General features: G+C 45.5%; 1 protein-coding gene across 1 annotated transcript in view; it reads left to right on the forward strand.

The window, feature by feature from the left end:
• The first annotated feature begins 302 nt into the window (after positions 1 to 302).
• DNER (delta/notch like EGF repeat containing) overlaps positions 303 to 20,680 on the forward strand; it is a 312,689-nt gene continuing 292,311 nt past the window's right edge. Inside the window, exon 1 of the mRNA XM_055345842.1 lies at positions 303 to 581. Within this exon, the coding sequence (XP_055201817.1) occupies positions 303 to 581 (279 nt within the window). The remainder of the gene's footprint in view (positions 582 to 20,680) is intronic.

Here is a 20,680-nt window from a genome sequence, read left to right on the forward strand (position 1 = left end):
GCCTGCGCGCCCCAACTCCGGCGGGGGAAGGGTCCGCACGCCCCTCCCCTCCCCCGCCCGCGCCCGCCCGGAGCCCCGCCCCCGTTGGCCCCGCCCCCAGGCCCCGCCCGCCGTTGCCCCGGGAACCGCGGAGCCCCGCAGCTGCAGGAGGCGCCCGGCCCCGCGGAGCAGCCCTCGCCGCCGCCGCTCGCGCCGCCGCCGCCCCAGCTCCGGCTCCGGCTCCGGCTCCGGCTCCGGCTCCGGCTCCGGCTCCGGCTCCGGCGCCCGCGCCCGCGCCCGCGCCCGCGCCCACTCGGTCGGCCATGCCGCCCCGCCGCGCCCCGGCGCCCGGCGCCCAGCTGCTGCCCGCGTCGGCCCTGCTGCTGCTGCTGCTGCTCGGCGCGGCGCCCCGCGGCGGCTGCCTGGCCAGCCCGGTGCCCGCCGCGCCCCTGCCCGCGCCCGGGCCGTGCGCCGCGCAGCCCTGCCGGAACGGGGGCGTGTGCACCCCGCGCCCCGCGCCCGGCCCGCAGTCCCCGGCCGCTGCCGGCGAGCCCGGCTACCGCTGCACCTGCCCGGCCGGCGTCTCCGGCGCCGACTGCCAGGTGAGTGAGCGGACCCGGCGGGCGCGGGGCGGGGCGGGGCGGGGCGGGGCGCCGGCGGGGACCCGCAGCTCCGGTCCGCCCGCCGTGCGCGCTGCCCCGCGCGGGGCTCCCGCGAGCTTGACGCCGGCCTCTCCTCCGCCGGGGACCGGGGCCGACCTTGCACGTGCCCCTGCCCTGCCCTGCCCAGCCCGGTTCTCCGGCCGTGCCAGCCTGGGGCTCTCGGGCGCGCCGCTCCCGGCCCGGGCCGAGCCGCGCTCCGCCAGAGCCGGGGGTCCCTGCTCGCCCGGGCGGCTCGGAGGGGCCAGCTCCGAGCGTCCCCCGCGAGGCGCGCTGTCCCGGGGGGGGGGGCACCTGCGCCCGGCCCCGCTGGACCCCGCGGGCGCGGAGGGTGATGGGCTCCGTGCGGGGCGGCCGGACGCGCTGGGGCCCTCCCCTCCAGCCCTGGGGGCCCCGGCGCGGCGGCCGGAGGCCGAGAGGGCAGCTGCCCCTGCGCGGCCTGCGACCAGCCCTTTGCGGGCTCAGGACGCGGCGATGCCACAGTCGGGGGCGTTCGAGGGGACCCGGAGCGCCCCGGGCTGGACGCCCCTCGGGGCGCGCGCTCGGCCCCATCCCGGGCGGGAGCGGGGCCCGGGAAGCTGCGCGGAGGCGGGGGGGGGGGGGCGGGCGCGAGGGGTGCGGGTGGCCCGCGGCAGTCCCCGTCCGGGGATTTGGGGTTTACAAGAGAATTTGGCAGAACGTACCGAACGAGGCTGGATTACAAGCCTGCTGACGCTCCGTGCAGCCTCTTAACCCACTAACACGAACATTTTCCAACAGGCGATTCGGTATTGTTGTGTGTTCGGGGGCGAAAATCCCCAGGTCTCTATTCCAGGGCGGGGGGGGGGGGGCAAAGAAGGGATTTCTCTGGAATTATTAAATAAAACCGGGTGAGTGTGGAACATAACTGGGATCAAATGCTTTCTTTCCTACATTGGGAGTGGAGGAGTTTGTTTCATAAGAATTTTATAAAATGCCCCAAGAGTTACTTTGAGAATGCCCAAATGCACTCTTCTTTCTGCGGGAGAAGAAAGGCCACAGATGAGAGGAGATGAGATAAGCTTTAATTTTTTTTTTTTTTTTAACAGGAGCTAAATGGGTTTGAGAAGCTTGACCTTGACAGCCAGGATTTTTTGCTCTGTTTCCTATTTTTCTTTAGTAGCAGATTGCCCGCCTGAATCTGCCTTTTCAGTGTTGTGCCCTTCTTTGTTAACTGGTTCCAATATGCTTGAATTTCCTCAAAGGGGATGATGATGATGATGATGATGATGATGATGATGATGATGAGTGTGTGTGTGATACCAACATCCGGAGTGGATTTGGGGCATGGTGACTCTTTGGGGAATTTGCTGTTGAAGCCTTTCTAACCATTAGGACAAAAGCTTGCTTACTAATTTCCCCTGTTGATTGATGATTTATATGACTTTTCCTGAAGAAGTGAGTTGCAGGAATGCTTTTTATCAAACTGCTGTTATATTTGCATGCCTGAGTTCCAGCCTTGAAAGACATAGTCGATTCAGACTCAGAGTATAGTAGCGATGGACAGAAGGAGGTAGGTTAGTGTGTTCTTCGGCTTAAATAAAGGGAAAGAAAGGCTGGGCATTGGGAATTTAACCCAACTCTGAGATAAGTGTGTGTGTGTGTGTGTGTGTGACTCAAAAATTATAAGCAGTCTTCAAGTAAGGGAAAAACCTCTGCACTTTTCCTAGATGACTAACAGAGAAACATAAATATTTTTTTTTTTTTGGTCCTAAGTAGTGGCTTGATATGGAATGTAATTCATCTAGAAAAGACTCACAAACGAATTCCTAAATATTGCAGAACCAACTGGTTCAGAACAGATTCGGGGTTCTAGTGCAGCTCCCATTCCAGGCGCTCTTAGCTGTGGAGTGCTGCCCACCTGAGGCGAAGCAGTGTCGAGTGTTCTGAGTTCCTCCGTGGGGAGAGAGCTGAAGGAAGTAGAATTCTAACAGGAAAGCTTAGCTACTGGAGCCCGATCTGGCTGGGTTACCCAGAAGAACTTAACTCAGATGATTCAGAGCTTTATAACCCCTGGAAAATCGAATCCCAGTAATTTCAATGAAATCTTTCATGATGTTGCAGGAGTACTCGACTCTCATTTTCCGGGGGGGGGGGGAAGAAGGCAATCTCCCCACTCTCATTTTCCAGGGGGGGGGAAGAAGGCAATCCCCCCATTCTCATTTTCCAGGGGGGGGGAAGGCAATCTCCCCACTCTCATTTTCCAGGGGGGGGGGAAGAAGGCAATCCCCCCATTCTCATTTTCCAGGGGGGGGAAGGCAATCTCCCCACTCTCATTTTCCAGGGGGGGGAAGAAGGCAATCCCCCCCATTCTCATTTTCCAGGGGGGGGGGAAGGCAATCTCCCCACTCTCATTTTCCAGGGGGGGGAAGAAGGCAATCCCCCCATTCTCATTTTCCAGGGGGGGGAAGGCAATCTCCCCACTCTCATTTTCTAGGGGGGAGGGGGGAGAAAGAAGGCAATCTCAAGAGAGAAGATAAACAGAGGGGAGGGAAAAACCCGTTAGGCGTTCTCGATCACAGATCAGGGCAAGGGAGGTTAGCCGTTACAGACGGGGGGCTTACTGAGCTACACCCGCATGCTCGCTGGATACACTGGGGATGGAATTTTGCCGGTTGGTGAAGAGAAGCCTTTAAACAGAGCGTCACCCCTCCCCCCATCGCAAAGACAATAATGTGAGCAATGGAAACAATGGAACCAAACTTGGAAGTTTTTTCTTTCTTTTTTCTCTTTCCTTTCCTTTTTTTCCCTTTCCTTTTCTTTTATTTCTTTTCTTTCCTTTTCTCTTTTCTTCTTTTCTTTTTTTTTTTTTTTTTGAGAAAATGCAGAAAGCCAGAAGCCCCTGGTTAGGATTAAAATGGATTCTGGCTGTGTTCAGCGTTTGGGCGGCCGGCGGACTGCCTCTGGCCCGCCGGGGGGTGCAGGCGGTGGCGCTGGTGGCAGCTGGTGGCGGGCGCCGGCGGCCCTGCGGGCTGGGCGGTGGGAAGCGGGGTGTGCGGCCAGAAGTTGCGCTGCCGCCGCAGGAAACCCTGCCTGCCGTGATCTAACCTGACCGCGCCTCGGTTTCCTCATCTCTGAGACCGAGGTCGACCTCCCGGGGTCTGTAATAAAGGGTCCGGTTTGGGTTTTTGCTGTGTGGCTGTTGACAGCTTTCCAGCCTCGGCTCATCCGGGCCAGCCGACCCCAAAGCCTGGGTGCTGGGGCGGGTTCCAGCCGCGGAAGCCCCGCCCAGGCGCCCCGCCCCGCCCCCCGAGCTCCCCGGCCACGCCCCCTGAGCTCCTCGGCCACGCCCTCTGAGCTCCTCGGCCACGCCCCCTGAGCTCCCCGGCCACGCCCTCTGAGATCCCCGGCCACGCCCCCACCCCAGGCCCATTCCTTTTTTCTCTCTTGAGCGACACCCCCCCCCCCCCCCCCCCCCCCCCCCGATCCATTTGGGAGCTGATCTCTCCAGAAAGGCCCATTATGTGAGCAAGAAACCTGTTCATACCCTGCTGGGGTGTGTGTGGCATTTTCAGGCTTGACATTCAAACCAAATTTTGAGTGGGTGACCATCCTGTCTGTGGGATATCCACAACAGGGTTTTTGGGGAGGATTACATTAAGTGTAGTAAATCACTGAGCACCCGTGGTTCCTCCATAAATGCCACCTCTTTTCTTTCTTTTCTAACTTTTGTACACATGTCCTATGCTCATTACCTGTGTGAGGTAGACGGTACGAGTGTTGTCATCTTTTGTCAAATGCAGAGATTAAAGCTCATTTTGACCGAATGACTAATCTAACATTTTGAATGCCATGAAAATCATACAACACTTAAAGTACATATTTTTCTAAGGCCTCTATCACACTTAAACATAGTAAATCATGAAGGTTCAGTGGATTCTAAAAATATATATAGAAACTACCCTGCAGAGACATGATGATGATAATAATGGTGGTGATGACAATGGTGATGGTGGTGATGATGGTGATGGTGTTGGTAATGATGATGGTGATGATGGTGGTGATGATGGTGTTGGTAATGATGATGGTGATGATGATGGTGATGGTGGCGATGATGGTGATGGTAATGATGATGATGGTGGTGGTGGTGGTGGTGATGATGGTTGCTAAGTACTCGAGTACTTGTCATGCACCAGCACGGTTTTGAGGGCGTTATAGATAAAACTCACCAGTCTTGATGAACTGGGTGCAGCAACCATCCTTGTAATATAAAGTGCAGAAAAGTTAAATGACTGGCCCAAGGTCACACAGCTAGTGAGTGGTAGAGCTGGCGTTTGAACCAAGTAGCTGGTTTGATGCAGAGCTGTAGAGTTTAAAGTCCAGTCCTGACCCTGCTTTATTAGCTGTGTGACCTTATGCGAGGGCTGTAACCTCTTTGAGTGTTATCAGTAAAAAGGAGATGAAATGAGTCTGAGTCTGGTTTTGCTCTAAAACAACGAGCTTGAACAGTTCTGCTCAGCTGAGGTAATGACAAAGACACAGCAAATTCTCCTTATGCCGCACACAGCAAGCAGGGCTTTCACCTCGGAGTTAGAATTATGGGTCCTAGCTGAGGTTATTTTTCCCATGATGACAAGCAAATGGGCACTAAATAAAAGAAATGCAAATATTTCTGGTGGGTTTGGAAAAAAACCCTCCAACTTCAAAAAGATCGAGACTGCTCTTTTTGCCTTTTGGGTTCATTGGGGAAAGCAGGCAGGTGTCAGGGGCGGCAGCTGCTCAGTCCTTTTTCTTTTGCTCCCTTCTAATTGGGCCAAAGTAGTGATGATTTAAATAATTTTAATCTGCATTATGTTATTTGTAAAACTTTTTTGTTGTAATGAAATAATCCTTTGCCAAATATTCAAGCCGTCAGGCACCTGTTTATTTTTTCATCTCACGTTCCCTAGGAATCTTATCCTTTGGGATTAAAATGAAAATGTGTCAGTTTTTGCACTTGGAGAAGAAAGGGGCTGCTTGCGGAGCTGTTTTTCATGCAAGTTAATTTTACTCACTAAGCTGATTCTATAATCCTCTCTTCTGATTAAACATGCTAACTTGAAACAATGGTTCTGCTTCTAATGAATCCATTTTAAAAAAGGATTTTATTTATGTAGTGAGAGTGTGCACAAGTGGGGGGAAAGGGGAAGAAGGAAAGAGAGAGAGTGAGAGCGAGAGAGAGAGAGAGAGAATTTCAAGCAGATTTTGTACTGAGTATGGCTGTCAGATGTGGGGTTTGATTTCAGGACCCTGAGACCACAACCTGGGCCAAAACCAAGGGTTGGATGCTTAATGGACTGAGCCACTCAGGTGTCCGGATCAATCCAATTTTGATGGAAGGTAGCTAACAAGCAACAAAAAGAATTCTGGTTCTTTGCACAGCATTAGTCTAGTGGACTTTTTGCACATGCACACACACAAGCTCACATGCACACACACACACACACACAGAGAAACTCACATGCACATATACTGACTCAGTCACATGGCGATGTGTGCAGAATGTCCAATATTAGCTGAAGGGTCAAGAGACATTGCTTCTTTTTTAAAAATTTATTTAAGAGAGAGAGAGAAAGTGAGCAAGAGAGCACAAGCAGGGGGAGTGGCAGAGGGAGAAGGAGAAGCAGACTCCGCTGAGCAGGGAGCCCAATGAGGGGCTCGATCCCGGGGCTCTGGGATCATGACCTGAGCCCAAGGCAGACACTTAACCAGCTGAGCCACCCAGGTGCCCCAAGAGACCCTGCCTCTTTTTCTGGCTCCTCTGTCAACTTTTTGGGACCTTGGGTGAGTGATGGAACATCCCTGAGCCTCCATGTTCATTTCTCTAAAATGGACTAATACAAAATAAATAAATAAATAAATAAAATGGACTAATACATTTGCCTTATTTTCTTTGTAGACAAGGTGAAATTCGCAAATGGGAATACAGTAAAGTTTTATCAGTAAGTAGAAAGAACTATGGAGTTTTAAAACATTTTTTTAAAGTAAAATGTCGCACAAAGTATACCAAGAAAAAAGGATTATAAGATTTCCATATAGAATATGATTATGCCAGTTTATTCCCTGAGATTGTCTTTCTTCAACAAACAGGTTTTAGCTTTTTTTTCCCCCTACCAGGAAGAGTTACGCTACAACAAAAGCATCCAAAGGGAACAATTCCTTGTATTAAAATTTTGATAAGCGTGTAGTTCTTTTGGTTCTGAAATAAATGGATAATTTCTCAGAAAATTCCCAGTGACTTCATTTTCCTTTGAAATGAATGAGAAAAGCTTGTTAAAACCCTATAACAATTTTAGTAAAAGAAAGAAACAGTTGCTTTTCTTGGTGTTGTTAAATTGAAGTGCTTTTCCTATTTTGTTTATCTAGTGCATTCTTAGGAAACATCACTTTTCTCAGCTTGGCCACCTGACAAAAATGCATTCTGTCTTTAGCTTCTTTGCTTAAGCTTCTCATGTGACAGGGTACCATCCAAAATGGTTTTGTTTATGCCCGCATTTCACAAGCGTCAAACAGGAAAGAAAACCTATCTGCAGCTGAAGGGTATTTGAGTCAGAAAACAGAATGCCCGAGTTGCATTTTTAGGTCTCACCAATTCAGTAGGCAGCTGTGGTCAGAGCTGCTTAACCCAGTGGCAGGGACTATAGGATCTTGGCCCCCAAATAGAAAATTCAATAACAAGTTTTGTGTACAGAGTTTCTTTATATTTGCCCCTTCCTCCGTTCCTGACACTCCCCTCACCTGCCTGCTTATGAGAACCACTTGGGAGCTTTTACAGAGGTGAGTGCCTGTGTCCTACTGTCCCCTTGTCCCCCAGCTTGTGACTGAACTGGTCTGGGGCCTGGACACTGGTGATATTTAAATGTTGTCAAGGTATAATTCGGCTGTATGACCAGGATTAAGAAGTTCCCCCTAGACCCTCGTCATGTCCACGCAGACCCCACTGCCTGTCCAGCATGTCGCTAGCACGTGGCGGAGAAAACGAATATAGTAACACCTGCTCTTGGTCATTCTCACCAGAAAAGCATCCAGTTTTGCAAGGCCTGGCATTCCTGGCCCACATCCTCCTCAAATGGCAGAGGTTTGCATAGTGGACTTTGAAGTCTCCCTGAAGGAGCCTTGATGGGTGGTGTGTGCTGGAGCAGAGAGTCCGGCATGTATTGGAACCCAGCTCTGAGTGCGTTGGATAAGTAATTCATTGTCCTGTGGCTTGGTTTTCTCATCTGTGAAAATGGGATCCTGATGCCAACCTTGCAAGCTGTTTGTGGCTTGGAAATATATCGAGCTCAGTGACTAGCCCGGGAGACATTCAACGAAAAGGTAGCTGTTGTGCACACCTATAGTAAGAATCTTATTTATTTCATGCCTTTCTTTATAAAAGTGGAAGGCCTAGAAGGTCCTTTCCCTGGAACAAAAAGAAAAAGAAATCCTTCTCTACTTAATTTCCAAAGAGACCAAAATTCCATCAGGAGAGATTCATTTCTTTGGTTGTGATATATCAGATGCTAGAAGACTTGGATTCTGGTGCTGACTCCCAGCATTCACTTCCATTGGTTCTTCCTCTGTACTCCACTTACCACGGGGGGGGGGGGGGCAAGAACAAAGAACAATGTGAACTGAGTATGTGCTCCTGGCCCAGCCTTTTATGGAATCATTTATTGCTTTATTTGAACACTAACCTGTCTTCAGTCAACATTTGTGATGCGAGTCTTAGACAGTTGTCCTCAAGCGGAGCAGCTTCTCTGAATGGCTCCTCGCTGCTCTCCAGGGTGAGCAAGGGCAGAGCAGGACCCAGGACTGGGAGGGGCGTCCAGACAGCAGCCAGGCACCCAGTGCGGGGGCTGCACATGGTAGGTGCCCCTCAAATATTATTGAATACACAACTGGCTTCAGGGGGATGCAGCTGTGAGCACCATGAGGGCACTGGGTGCCATGGGGTGGATCTAGGCGCATGGGGAGGGACGCTGTTTAGGAGCAGGACAGACAGGAAGACAGATTTAGCCCATCTAGTAACTCCCCTAGTGCCAGGTCTGTTCTGGGCAGCGCACGGAGGTTTTCAGTAGATCACTTTGCAGTAGCCTTGGCTTTTAATCCTAATAAAGCTTTCTTTTCAAAACACTTTTCCGATGAACTAGATCAGGGGTTGGCAAAGGACAGCTCGCATCGTGTCTCTCCCTCCCCTCCACGTCAAGAGCTAAGAATGGTTTTTAACATTTTAATTTTTATTATTTATTTAGAGAGAGTGGGTGGGAGGCAGAGGGAGGGAGAGAACTTCAAGCAGGCTCCACAGCCAGCGTGGGCCCCTATGCAGCACGACCCTGAGATCATGACCTCGGAGGAAATCAAGGGTCAAGCTCAACCAACAGAGCCACCCAGTTGCCTGGTTTTAACATTTTTAAATGCTTGGGGGGGGGGGGATCAAAATGAGAGTAATATTTTGCAATGTGTGATGTTCTATGAAATGGAAATTTCAGTGTCCAGCATCAAGGTTTTATTGAACCTGGCCACACCTGTGCATTTGTGCAAGAGTTGGCTGTGACTGCGTAGGCGCTCCAGGGACAAAGTTGGGTGGCGACGGACAGTGTGGCCCATGAGGCTGAAGATCTCTGTGTGGCCCTGGACAAAGGAAGAAGCTCACCGAATGTTTCCATAAACACTGGTGGAGCTTACTTTTCTGTTTTCATGTGTTTGACTTGGCTGAGGGCTGGTCCCCCAGGCCCTGCTTTCTCCTGTCCTCCTGGTCCCTTCTCCTTGTGGGGTGTCCACCGCCGGCTCCAGGGCTGAGAGCTGTGGGGGATACACGGACAGATAAACCGAGCCCTTGTCTCTGAATTGTCTGAACGTCAGCAGGTGTCCCAGCTACAATCTAACTTCTCATCGTCCATCGGGCCTTGGTGGAATGCGTTTGGACACCCCCCTCCCCCCCCCGCCGCCGCCCGGAGTCACAGACTTTCCAGGGAGGCAGCTGGGAGAGGAAATGCGAGCTGTCAGGGCTTCGGATGTTAAATGTAGAGGTTTTGAATCCTTGCTCAGTGACAAGCTTATTAGGTTTCTTTCTCTTTTTTTTAATTTTAATTTTATTTAATTTTATTTTTTTTAAGATTTTATTTATTTATTCATTGGAGACACAGATAAGAGAGAGATGCAGAGACATAGGCAGAGGGAGAAGCAGGCTCCATGCAAGGAGCCCCATGTAGGACTTGATCCTGAACCCCAGGATCATGCCCTGAGCCAAAGGCAGATGCTCAACCGCTGAGCCACACAGGGGGGTCCCGGTTTCTTTTTTCTTTTTTTTTTTTTTTTAATTATTTATTTATTTATTCATGAGAGACACACAGAGGCAGAGACACAGGCCGAGGGAGAAGCAGGCTCCACGCAGGGAGCCCAGTGTGGGACTCGATCTCAGGACCCCAGGATCACATCCTAGGCCGAAGGCAGGCACCCAACCGCTAAGCCACCCAGGGATCCCCCCTCTTATTAGGTTTCTTAACCCTGATTCCTCACTTGTAAATCCGATAGTTGGGAGGGTTAAGGGCAGTAGCTTGCACAGCCCCCTCCTGCGCAGAATAGGCCCTCTGACCACACAAACTCTTTCTACAAAAGTGGATGATTCTCCAGTCCATGGCTAAGCCAACTTACCTGGAGGAGGGGGTCCGTATGGCTTGGTGACAGTGGGGGATCTGAGCCCTGGCGTTGTGCTTGTCCCAGACTGCCCTGTGTTTATGACTTGGACCGGGAGTGCCCAAGGGGACCGGGAGAGGAAGGAGGAGGGATAGTGCTTCCAGCTCTGGCAGTTTGGGTTTCTGTAAGGTTGCTTTGGGTTGGGACAATGTCAAGGTTCTTCTTTCTTAAAGAGAGAGAAAAGGCATGAGGCTTTTGAAAAAGAGCGAGGATTTGAGAAATGAAATAAGTGTGTTTGAAAGAAAAGGCTCTTGAAAAGAGCAATGTGCCTGCTATCTTTGCTAGCAGTTCCCGAAAGCCAGCGCATCTTTTAGGGTTTCAGTGCTGGCACTTACCTGCTGCTTGTAGTTAATTTAAGGAAACAGTTGTGATTGCTTTTGGGTTGCAGAGGCAAATTGAAACTCCTTTATGGAAGGCATTCAGTGGTGGTGGAAGTAATCACAGGAGATGAATAAGATCTAGTTCTCTGTTTTCACGGGAAATAAGAACCAGAGTCTGTAGTAAATGGGCTGATTTCTGGCCACTGGAAGACCAACCCCATGAGGGGGATGGCCCGTCTCCCACGTCCAGGTCAGATTTCTGAAATCTGTTCTTTAAAGCAAAATCGCATAATTAATTTTCAAGCAACATGGAAAGTATCAGAAGAGGCAAAGTGTTAAATAACATCCTCAATATATTACCTTGGAAAGGGAAGATACTTATATAGGAACCATGAAGAGAAAACCAGAACCTCTTAACTGACCTCCCCTATTGTTCCTTGTACAGAGGATTTCCAGACATTTTTTTTTTCGTTTAGTCATGACTTACATACAGTGAAATTCATGCTTTAAAGTGTTCAGTTTGGGATCCCTGGGTGGCGCCGCTGTTTGCACCTGCCTTTGGCCCAGGGCGCGATCCTGGAGACCCGGGATCGAATCCCACATCGGGCTCCCAGTGCAAGGAGCCTGCTTCTCCCTCTGCCTGTGTCTCTGCCTGTGTCTCTGCCTCTCTCCCTCTCTCTGTGACTATCATAGATAAATAAAAATTAAAAAAAATATTAAAAAAAATAAAGTGTTCAGTTTGAGGACTTTTGATGTACAGTTGTGTAACTACCACCGTAATCAGGATATGGAATTGCTCCTCGTACCCATACACTTCCTCGGGCCACTTTGTAGTAAACTCTGTCCTTGGCTTATATGCCCTTGGCCACCATGGGTCTGACTTCTGTCTTGATAGTTTGGTCTTTTCCATAATATCATATAAATAAAATCATGTAACGTGCGTGCACCTTCTACTTAACATAATGCTTTTGAGGTTGATCCGTGTGGCTGTGTGTGTCCAGAGTGTGTTTCTTTTTATTGCTGACTAGTATTTGATTGTACGGATACACTACGGTTTATTCTTTCACCAAGTGATGACATTGGGATCATGTCCAGATTTTGGTGATTGTGCATAAAGCTGCCATAAATGTTCATGTGGAGGTTTTTAAGTGGACATAGGATTTTCGTTTCCTTACGTAAATACCCAGGAGTGGGATTTCTGGGGCATGTGGCAAGTGCCAAGTTCCACTTTATAATAGCTGCCGGACTGTTTTCCAGGATGGCTGTACCATGGTGCATTCCCGTGAGCAGCAAATGAGAGTTTCAGTTGCTTGCATCCTTAGCCGTTCTTGGTTTTGCAGGTGATTTAGATTTTAGCTGTTCTAATAGGTGTGCATGTTAATTTACATGTTGTCATCCTAACCTAAATTACTGTAAAACCAAATCAGTGCCCATGGTCTATTCCAAGACTCTAAGAGCACTGAAAGCAAAATCTTAGATTTTGTTTTTCCTTGTTGGGAGGGGAGTCTAGAAGTAAATGCAAACCCTTAAAAAAAAAAAACTAAAAAAACTAAAAAAAAAAAAAAAACTAAAAAAAAAAACCCGAAAACTTTCCCAATGACTAATGATATTGAACATTTAAAAAAATATACTAGTTGCCATCCATACATCGTCTTTGATGAAGTGTCTGTTCAAATGAGTTGTGAGAGTTCTTTCTGTACTTTGGGTACAAATCCTTGATTTGATATATGGCTGGCAGATATTTTCTCCTAATCTGTGGCTTGTATTTTTGTTTTCTTTTTTTAAAAAGATTTATTTATTGATTAGAGAGAGAGAGAGAGGGAGAGGGAGAAGTGCAGAGGGAGAGTATCCCCAAGCTGACTTTCCATTAAGCATGGAGCCAGAGCCATCATTCAGTCTCACAACCCATGAGATCATGACCCATAAGATCATGACCTGAGCCGAAACCGAGAGCTGGATGCTTAACCGACTGAGCCACCCAGGCACCCACCCCTTCTTCTTTCATTTTCTCACAGTGTCTTTCAAAGGGCAGTTTTTAAATATTGATGAAGTCTTATTTATTAATATTTTTTTCTTTTGTGGCTTGTACTTTTTTTTGTGGCCTAAGAAATCTTTGCTTGACCTAAGGTCACAAAAATTTCCTCCTGTTTTCTCCTAGAGTTGGATTGTTTGAAGTTTACATTTCAGTCTCTGACGCATTTTGAGGTAATACTTATATGTGGTGCAATATATAGGCGATTTTTATTCACTTTTGGCAAATGGATATCCAGTTGTTCCAGAAACATTTGTTGACAAGACTCTCTCCACTGCATTATCTTCACAACTTTGTTGAAAATCATTTGATCATAAATGTGGGTCTCTTTCTAGCCTCTATTCTGTTGTATTCGGTTGACTTTATATATCTATCCTTTTGCCAATTTCACACTGTCTTGATTACTGTAGTTTTATAGTAAGTCTTGGAATCAGGTTGTGTGAGTCTTTTAAATTTGTTCTCTCTGCCCCATGGATATTACATATTGTTTTTCTGATATTCAAATTTAACTGGGAGTTTATATTTTTAATTTGCTAAATCTGGCAACCTTACCTCAAAGGCTTGACTAATCCCTACTCCAATTCCCCATTTTTTTCTGAAGAGTACATCCATAGCACTTTAAATTCTTGCAAAACAATTATATAAGGCGAATTTTGTTAACTTGCATTTAAAATATTAATTTAGCCGTAGTTTTACATCTTCATGGATCCTTTTAAGAACAACTGTCAAAGTATGTTAGGTCATTACAAAATCTGTGAACCTATAGTGGAAAGAGCCCACTCGTAAACTTTTCTTATCCTCTTTCCGCCCCTTCTACTGATCTCATGCTTCCGTACTGATCATTATTTACCTTCTGCTGTAGAATTTTATATTTTCTTCTCTGTACCTATAAGCATATATGAAGCTAAATACTCATATATGCAGCTATTCTATATAAAAATAAAAGCATCCCATGCATACTGTTCTATAACTTTTTCTTCATCTATTTTGAACATCTTACCATGTCTTAAAACAGAAACAAACCCATCCTTTTTGATGACGGAATAGTATTTCTTCCTGTGATTGTGTGACTGTATTTTAGTCTTTACTGAAGTACATTGTTTACATTTTTTTCAATTATAAATAATGTTGCAATGGCTATACACACAATGATGTATATATATAAATGTGTGTGTGTGTGTATAGACGTTACAAGTTATGTAGATAAAATATTCTAATGTTGCTAAATTGCCATCCAAAAAAGTTGGACAGTTTTGCATATTTACTAGCAGCATATGAAAATGCCTATTTACCCACATTTTTTGTCATTACTGGTTTTCCTGTTTTTTTTTTTTTTATTTTTCTGTGTTAACGATAAAACATGGTATCTCATTGGTTCCCTTTGCATCTTAAAAATTACAAATGAGGAGAACATTTCTCATGAATTGCCTGTTCATATTTTTGCCTAATTTTCTTTTGGGTTGCCTCCCCCCACCACAACTGATTTGTAATAGCTCTTTGTTATTGAAGGAAATTAACCTTTTGTTCTTTATGTTTAAATATTTTTTCCCTGTTTATCATTTTTCTCTTGGCTCTGCTGATGCTCACTCAGTGTTTTGATCTTTAGAAGCTTATGATTTTTGTTCTTATTTAGCCAAACTTATCAACGGGGTGGTTGATTAATTTTAATTAGAGCTCTAATGCTTGATACCAGTACTGTGCTATACAATATTTTGAGAGTTACCTGATTTGAACCAGGAGTTTGCTTTTGAAGAATTCCATTTTGGCCTAGATTTATATTGATAGGGCTGATCCAATTGTCTTTTTAGAGTCTACAATTAAATATATCCCCAGTTTATGCCTATTTTAAGAAGGGTTGGCATGGATTTTCTAAATCATATTTAAATACTTGTAATTTACTTTTTTTTGAGCCGGAAATACTGCAACCATTTTACTAAGATCTTTCTCCTCCTCCTCCTCCGTCTCCTCCTCCTTCTTTTTAAAGAACTACTCAGCAGTTTTCCTTTAAAAATTGGCATGGGTTCCTTAGTATTTTGTTAAAATTGCCAAGTTAATTTTGATGATATTATTGGATAATAGAGTATTTTTTAAAAGTTCTTGATGGTGTAATGGTTTGATTTCAAAAAGTGTTGTTCATCCAGGCTTGGGCAGAAAAAGGCTAATCTTAATATTCAGCAAAATGCAAATTTCGCTTCTGCTTTAATCTCCATATCATGTTTTTCACATTTCCCACCCCTGAGAAAAACTTCATTTCTCCTGACCAGGGATTTTTGTGGTCCTTTACCCTCATTTTCACTCTTTGAAATTGGCCATTGGTGTTCTTGGTTGTGCAAAGGGAATTCTTTTATTTCTATAGAAAAGCCACATAATGAGAAAATAATAAGAGAGACAGAGAAATGAGAACTAATATTAGCATTTCTATGAAGCCTAAAATAAACTCTCAGCTGGAGAGAAATACATTTAATGTGATTATTTTTGTCTTTTACAAAGGGAAGGCAGGCCAGGGGGGGTGGGATGGGGATTTAGGGGCCTTAAGGACTGGGAAGCACTCTTTTTTTGCTGTTTCCTAAGGAAAACAATTGTTGTTATTATGTTTGACCTTGATAGTGTTAAAAATGGTGCCAAAAATGATGCAGACTCTTTTTAGACATCACGATTGGATTTTATGTGACGTTTCCCTTGCTTCCCTCACCTGCAAAAGTCCTTAAAGATGTTTTTTATGCTTAGAAGTGGTGTTTTTTCAAGCAGAGCCTGTGGAAATTTAGGGGAAGTTGAGAGCCCACTTTCCTTCTAGTGTATGTTTGTGATTCCCTTAAAAACAGCCTCCTCAGTAAAGAAGGAGGTGTTCTACCCAGAACAGAGAGTCTTTATTCTTGTCGGAGCTCACCGACAGACCTGCTTCCTTCATGGGTCCTCCAAATGAAGAGTGCTTGTCTCTTGACATAAACTCAAAACCAAAGACCTGGAAAGAAGCACATCTTACTGAAGGATTCTAGCATTCTATTCTTAGGGCTCTGACCACAGTGCATTGGGAAGAAACTTAATGCATAGACAGGAACACCAATGGGTATTGTGTGTATTGCAGTAAAGAGACAATAAAGTCTTGAGATATGCCATGGTTTCTCATAATCCCAGATGGCCTGAATTATATACCATTTCAGGTGTGTCCGTGGGATCAGTGTTACATTAAAAAATTTTTTTATTGAGATAAATTCACATAATATAAAAGTAATCATTTAAAGGTGAACAATTCAGTGGCATTTAAACAATTTATTTATTTATTTATTTATTCATTCATTCATTCATTCATTCATTCATTCATTCATGAGAGACCCAGAGAGAGAGGCAGAGACGGAAACAGGCTCCATGCAGGAAGCTCAATGTGGGACTCGATCCCAGGACTCCAGGATCATGACCTGAGCCAAAGGTAGACGCTTAACCACTGAGCCATCCGTGCATCTCCCTTCGAGGCATTTAGTACCTCCACAGCGTTGTGCAATCAACATCTCTGTCTAGTTCCAAAATATTTTTATCACCCCAAGAGGAAATGCTATATTTATTAAATGGTTGTTCCCCATTCTAACATCCCCCAGTTGCTGGCAACCACAAATCTACATTCTGTCTCTAGGAATTTACCTATTCTTGATAATTCTTTATTTTCCCTTTTAAAAAAGATTTTATTCATTTATTAACAAGTGTGCATGCAAGAAAGCACAAGGTGGGCAGGTCGGGGGGAGAGGCAGAGGGAGAAGCAGACTCTCTGATGAATGGGGAGCCCAACTCTACTGGATTCCATGACTCTGAGATGGTGACCTGAGCTGAAGGCAGACACTGAACCGACTGAGCCACCCAGGGCCCCCCCCCCCGCCCGTTCTTGATATTTCATGTAAGTGGAATAGTATAATTTTTGACCTTTTGTGTATGTCCCTTAACCCAATACTCTCAAGATTCATCCACATTGTAGCATGTATCAGTAGTTTATTCCTTTTTATGGTTGAATAATATTCCATTGTGTATACAAATGACATTTTATTTATCCTTTCGTCAGTGGATAGACATCTGAGACTTCTGGCTGTTGTGATTAATGCTGCTATGAACATGCCTACGTGAGTACTTGTTTGAGTACCTCTTTTCAATCCTTCGGGGTATATAACTAGGGATAGAATTGCTGGGTCATGTGACAATTCTGTATTTAACTTTTTGAGGCACTTCCAAATGAATCTCCATCTGTGTTATCTTCTTATACAACCTGAGCCCTAGCATCCTCCTTGGGATGGTTGCTTGCAGCGTCTACTCACAGGCCAGACTCATGTCTTCTTGTTATTGTCCTTGCCTGGGCACACAGCAGTCCAGATGCTCATTCCTGGCCTGGTTTGTGGGCCTAATTCCCTGTGACACTCTGCTTGCCCAGCTCTGTAGTGATTCCATGGAAGAGCCCAGCCTCCTGTAGCTCCCTCCCAGGAGGAACTGTCAGTGGAGGGCTTTGTCCTCTGACTCAGCCTGAATGCTGCCGCTCAGCCCAATGATTCATACCTCATTCTGATTCCTGTTGTGTGCTGAGCTCCTCTGGGAGAAATAGAGAGCTTGCCAGGGCACTTGAGCCACCATGAATAATTGGCCCTAGAGGTTGTTGGTCCAATTGCCTTCTTTCACTGAAGAGGAAACAACCCAGAAAGTTGGAAAATATTGTGCAAGGCCATCGGGTCATTAGTGGATGCACTGAGCTTGAGAAAGGGCTTTCACATCTGGTTGCGTGATCTTCAGATACCCTGTGCAGTCCATTCTCCTAGACCCTGGCACCCATTGGCACATTCAGTATGTCACAAGGAGAAGCAGAGCCTCTCCTGTAGTCATTGTGGATTATAATACCATCTGAGCTAACTTGCTTGTTAAGGAACTAGCTCATGGGGGTTTATATAGAGCACTTATACTGCTAGTTTAAATGAGTTCAGTGTAAATGAGTTCAAGTGGGCCATGGGGAGGGATCCCCTGCATTCAGCGATGAGCCAGAGCAGGGCAGCCGGCCTGGAGATCCCTTGTTACTTAGCAGCCATCACCAGGCAACTTGATTTCTACCACCTGAACCTGGTTTATGTCCTCAGAGATTGGGATTTGGGTAGTGCAGTTGAGAATGGGATGTTCTGTAGGCTCACTATGGCTCCTGAGGCACAGGACCCCCCCCCTCCCCAATGAAAAACAAATAAAACCAAGTCAGCTTTGGAGAGTTTGTGGCCCAGAGAAGCTCATAAAATAATTGAATCCTTAGATCTAGAGTTCAGTATGAACCTCTGCTTACCACCAGCTCCAGTCCCATGACCTGGAGTCTTCTAGGCTTGTCCAATTGAGTGCCTGACACCAAAGTGCTTCTTTGTAGAAAACTGGGAGTGGGGAGGTGGCCCTCTTTGCTTTTCAATGCAAGGCTAACAATCTAGGGAGCTCACTATTCCACTGGCAATTTCTCAGTAATGATTAAAATGGTATTAGAGGAGGTAATCAAGATGATGTGATTACAAGTTGACTCCATGGGCTGACTGTGGGCTATCAGAGGCTCTTCATTCCCTCTCCATCCTTGGAATCTGCATCATCCCACTGATCCCACAGTGGGAGCCATTTCAAGGATGCAGCCTTGAGAGAGTAAGGTGCTGTTGGGACCATCTGGATAGTGACTAGACTCAGTTAAGGCCTCTGTATAAACTTGTAAGATTTAGTGGGTGGGTGCAGTGATCTGTTTGTCTGGTGGCCCCACCCAAGACAAACCTTGTGCATAAGTTCCCTTACTTATTGCCCTTGCCACCCTACACCTGGAGTGGCCTCTTTCTTTGGTCTTTCCTTGCCCTTTGTGTTTGGAGGTTAGTTTCAGTTTTCTTCTGGGAAGCTTCCAAGTTTGTGAACCAACAAATGGCAACACATTTCATAGACTTTTAGAACTTAGAGGGATTCTAGAATTCATCATGGCCTGTTCTCTGATTTTCCAGAAGAAAGTGAAAGTCAGTGAGATAAATGTCAGTTAGGAGTGGAATGCTGCTAACTCCCTGTCCAGGGCTGTCTTCAAGGCATGATTTAAGCTCAGAATTCCAAAAACACCAAAGACATCTTGTAGGGTTGGGTGTGGCTGTGGGTTTACAATCTAAATGTTCTCATGGGCATTCAGATTCAAATGAAATATCCAGTTACTTACATGTCTATCCATGTGTGCGATTCCTTCCCACATATTATTATACTTTTTAATTCTCACATTGTTTTGGAGGAGGCAATTCCTCTATTTGATAGATGAGAAAACTGAAGTGGACAGAGGTTCTTGAGGATGTGCCCAAAGTTCTATATGGCAGGTGGGTTGAGATTGGAGTCATCTGTCCTCAAATGCTGTGCTTTCTTCACATGATCACAGCTGTTTGCTCATCCCTTCTATGTCCCAGAATATATAAAAAAATTCTTAAAAATGATTTTATTTATTTATTTGAGAGAGAGAGAGAGAGAGAGAGAGAGAGAAAGCACAAGGAGGGGTAGATGTGGGGCTCGATCCCAGGACCCTGAAATCATGACCTGGGTCAAAGGTAGTTGCTTAACTGACTGAGTCACCCAGGTACCCCTATAAAAGATTCTTTATATCAGATGCTAAACACAGTTGTCAAATACATACTACCCAGTTGAATACCACATGGAACGAATTGGAGTATAATATTAACTGTAATCATTGTATAATTTTGTTTTGTGGCAATTAAGAGACATGGTAGATGGGCAGGCCATTGTTTTAAGATGGACTCATACTGTAAACTCATTTTCATTTGGATCAGAAACAATTTTTCTGCATGGCTTAATACTTTTGCCCAATACCTTCAGAAATAACTATCAAAAGTATGATTTTATATTTTAACTTACAGAAAAACTCTAAAGATAAAATTAGTTTTATTAAAATAATAACTTACATAATCACTTATAATAGAAAGTTCAGTAATTTGGTTAGCCACAGCTAAAAGCCAATAGAAGTACTGGTTTTAAGATGATTGTGATTTCTGCGTTTGCATAAGTACAGACAGACCAGACATATAATGAAGTACTTGAGTTTTTACGTAGATATGTAATTACTTAAATGTAAATACAGTAAGCACTCCTATAAGGACGTGAGTGATTACTTGGGTGATTATAGATGGGAAAAGTGAATACCAGAGATGTGAAGACCAGGTCAGATCAAAGTTTTTCCATACCATCTGTATTAGAATTCTTTGGGTTACCAGCAACAGAAAACTCAATTCAAATAGTTTATGCAAGAAGGAAGTTTGTATATTCATATGACTGAAAAGTAGAGGCACTGCCGTATCAGGGGACTCAACCAGTGGCACCTGGGCCATGAGTCCAGAATAAAGCCGTTGACTTTATTATTTTTTTATTATTATTAAGGCCAATGTATTCTCAGGTTCCAGATAGTGATCTCTGGCAGCTCCAGGTGCACACCATCCTTACTATCAGCAATGTTAAGGGATCAGAAAGCCTCTATTTTTTAGTTGCTCTAAAGAATCTTGAGATTAGCTCTAGCTGGAATGACTTGGGTCATGTGTGCATCTCTAGACCAATGATTGTGGCTAGGGGCTTGGATTCTGCTGATTGGCTAAAGTCTGGGACATGTGCCCCAGTAAAGTCATGGAGACCAAGATTGGAAGGAGGTCCTTTCTTAAGGAAACTGGAATACTATTCTTAGAATGAGGGGAAATAGCTGTTGTGAATGAAGCTAACAGTTTCCCGATATATAAAGATGGTAGGCTATCTTTCTCTTTGTGGCTATTCATATTTGAATGGAATTTCACCAAAAATGAATTCCTTTGTCTGCTTCTTTGCAGCCGTTGATTTGTCTCACTGGGACTTCTTGGTGGGGCACTTCTTATGGTGACTGCCTATAAGTTTCATCACCCATATTTATCTCTATTGTTCTCATTTTAAGTGATGGTATCTTTTATTGGAGAGCATATCAGGATAAGGTAGTTTCAGAATATTCCAGTATGTATTTTAGGAAGATTGTA

This window comes from Nyctereutes procyonoides, unplaced genomic scaffold, assembly GCF_905146905.1.
Source record: "Nyctereutes procyonoides isolate TBG_1078 unplaced genomic scaffold, NYPRO_anot_genome, whole genome shotgun sequence".
NCBI classification, from domain to species: domain Eukaryota; kingdom Metazoa; phylum Chordata; class Mammalia; order Carnivora; family Canidae; genus Nyctereutes; species Nyctereutes procyonoides.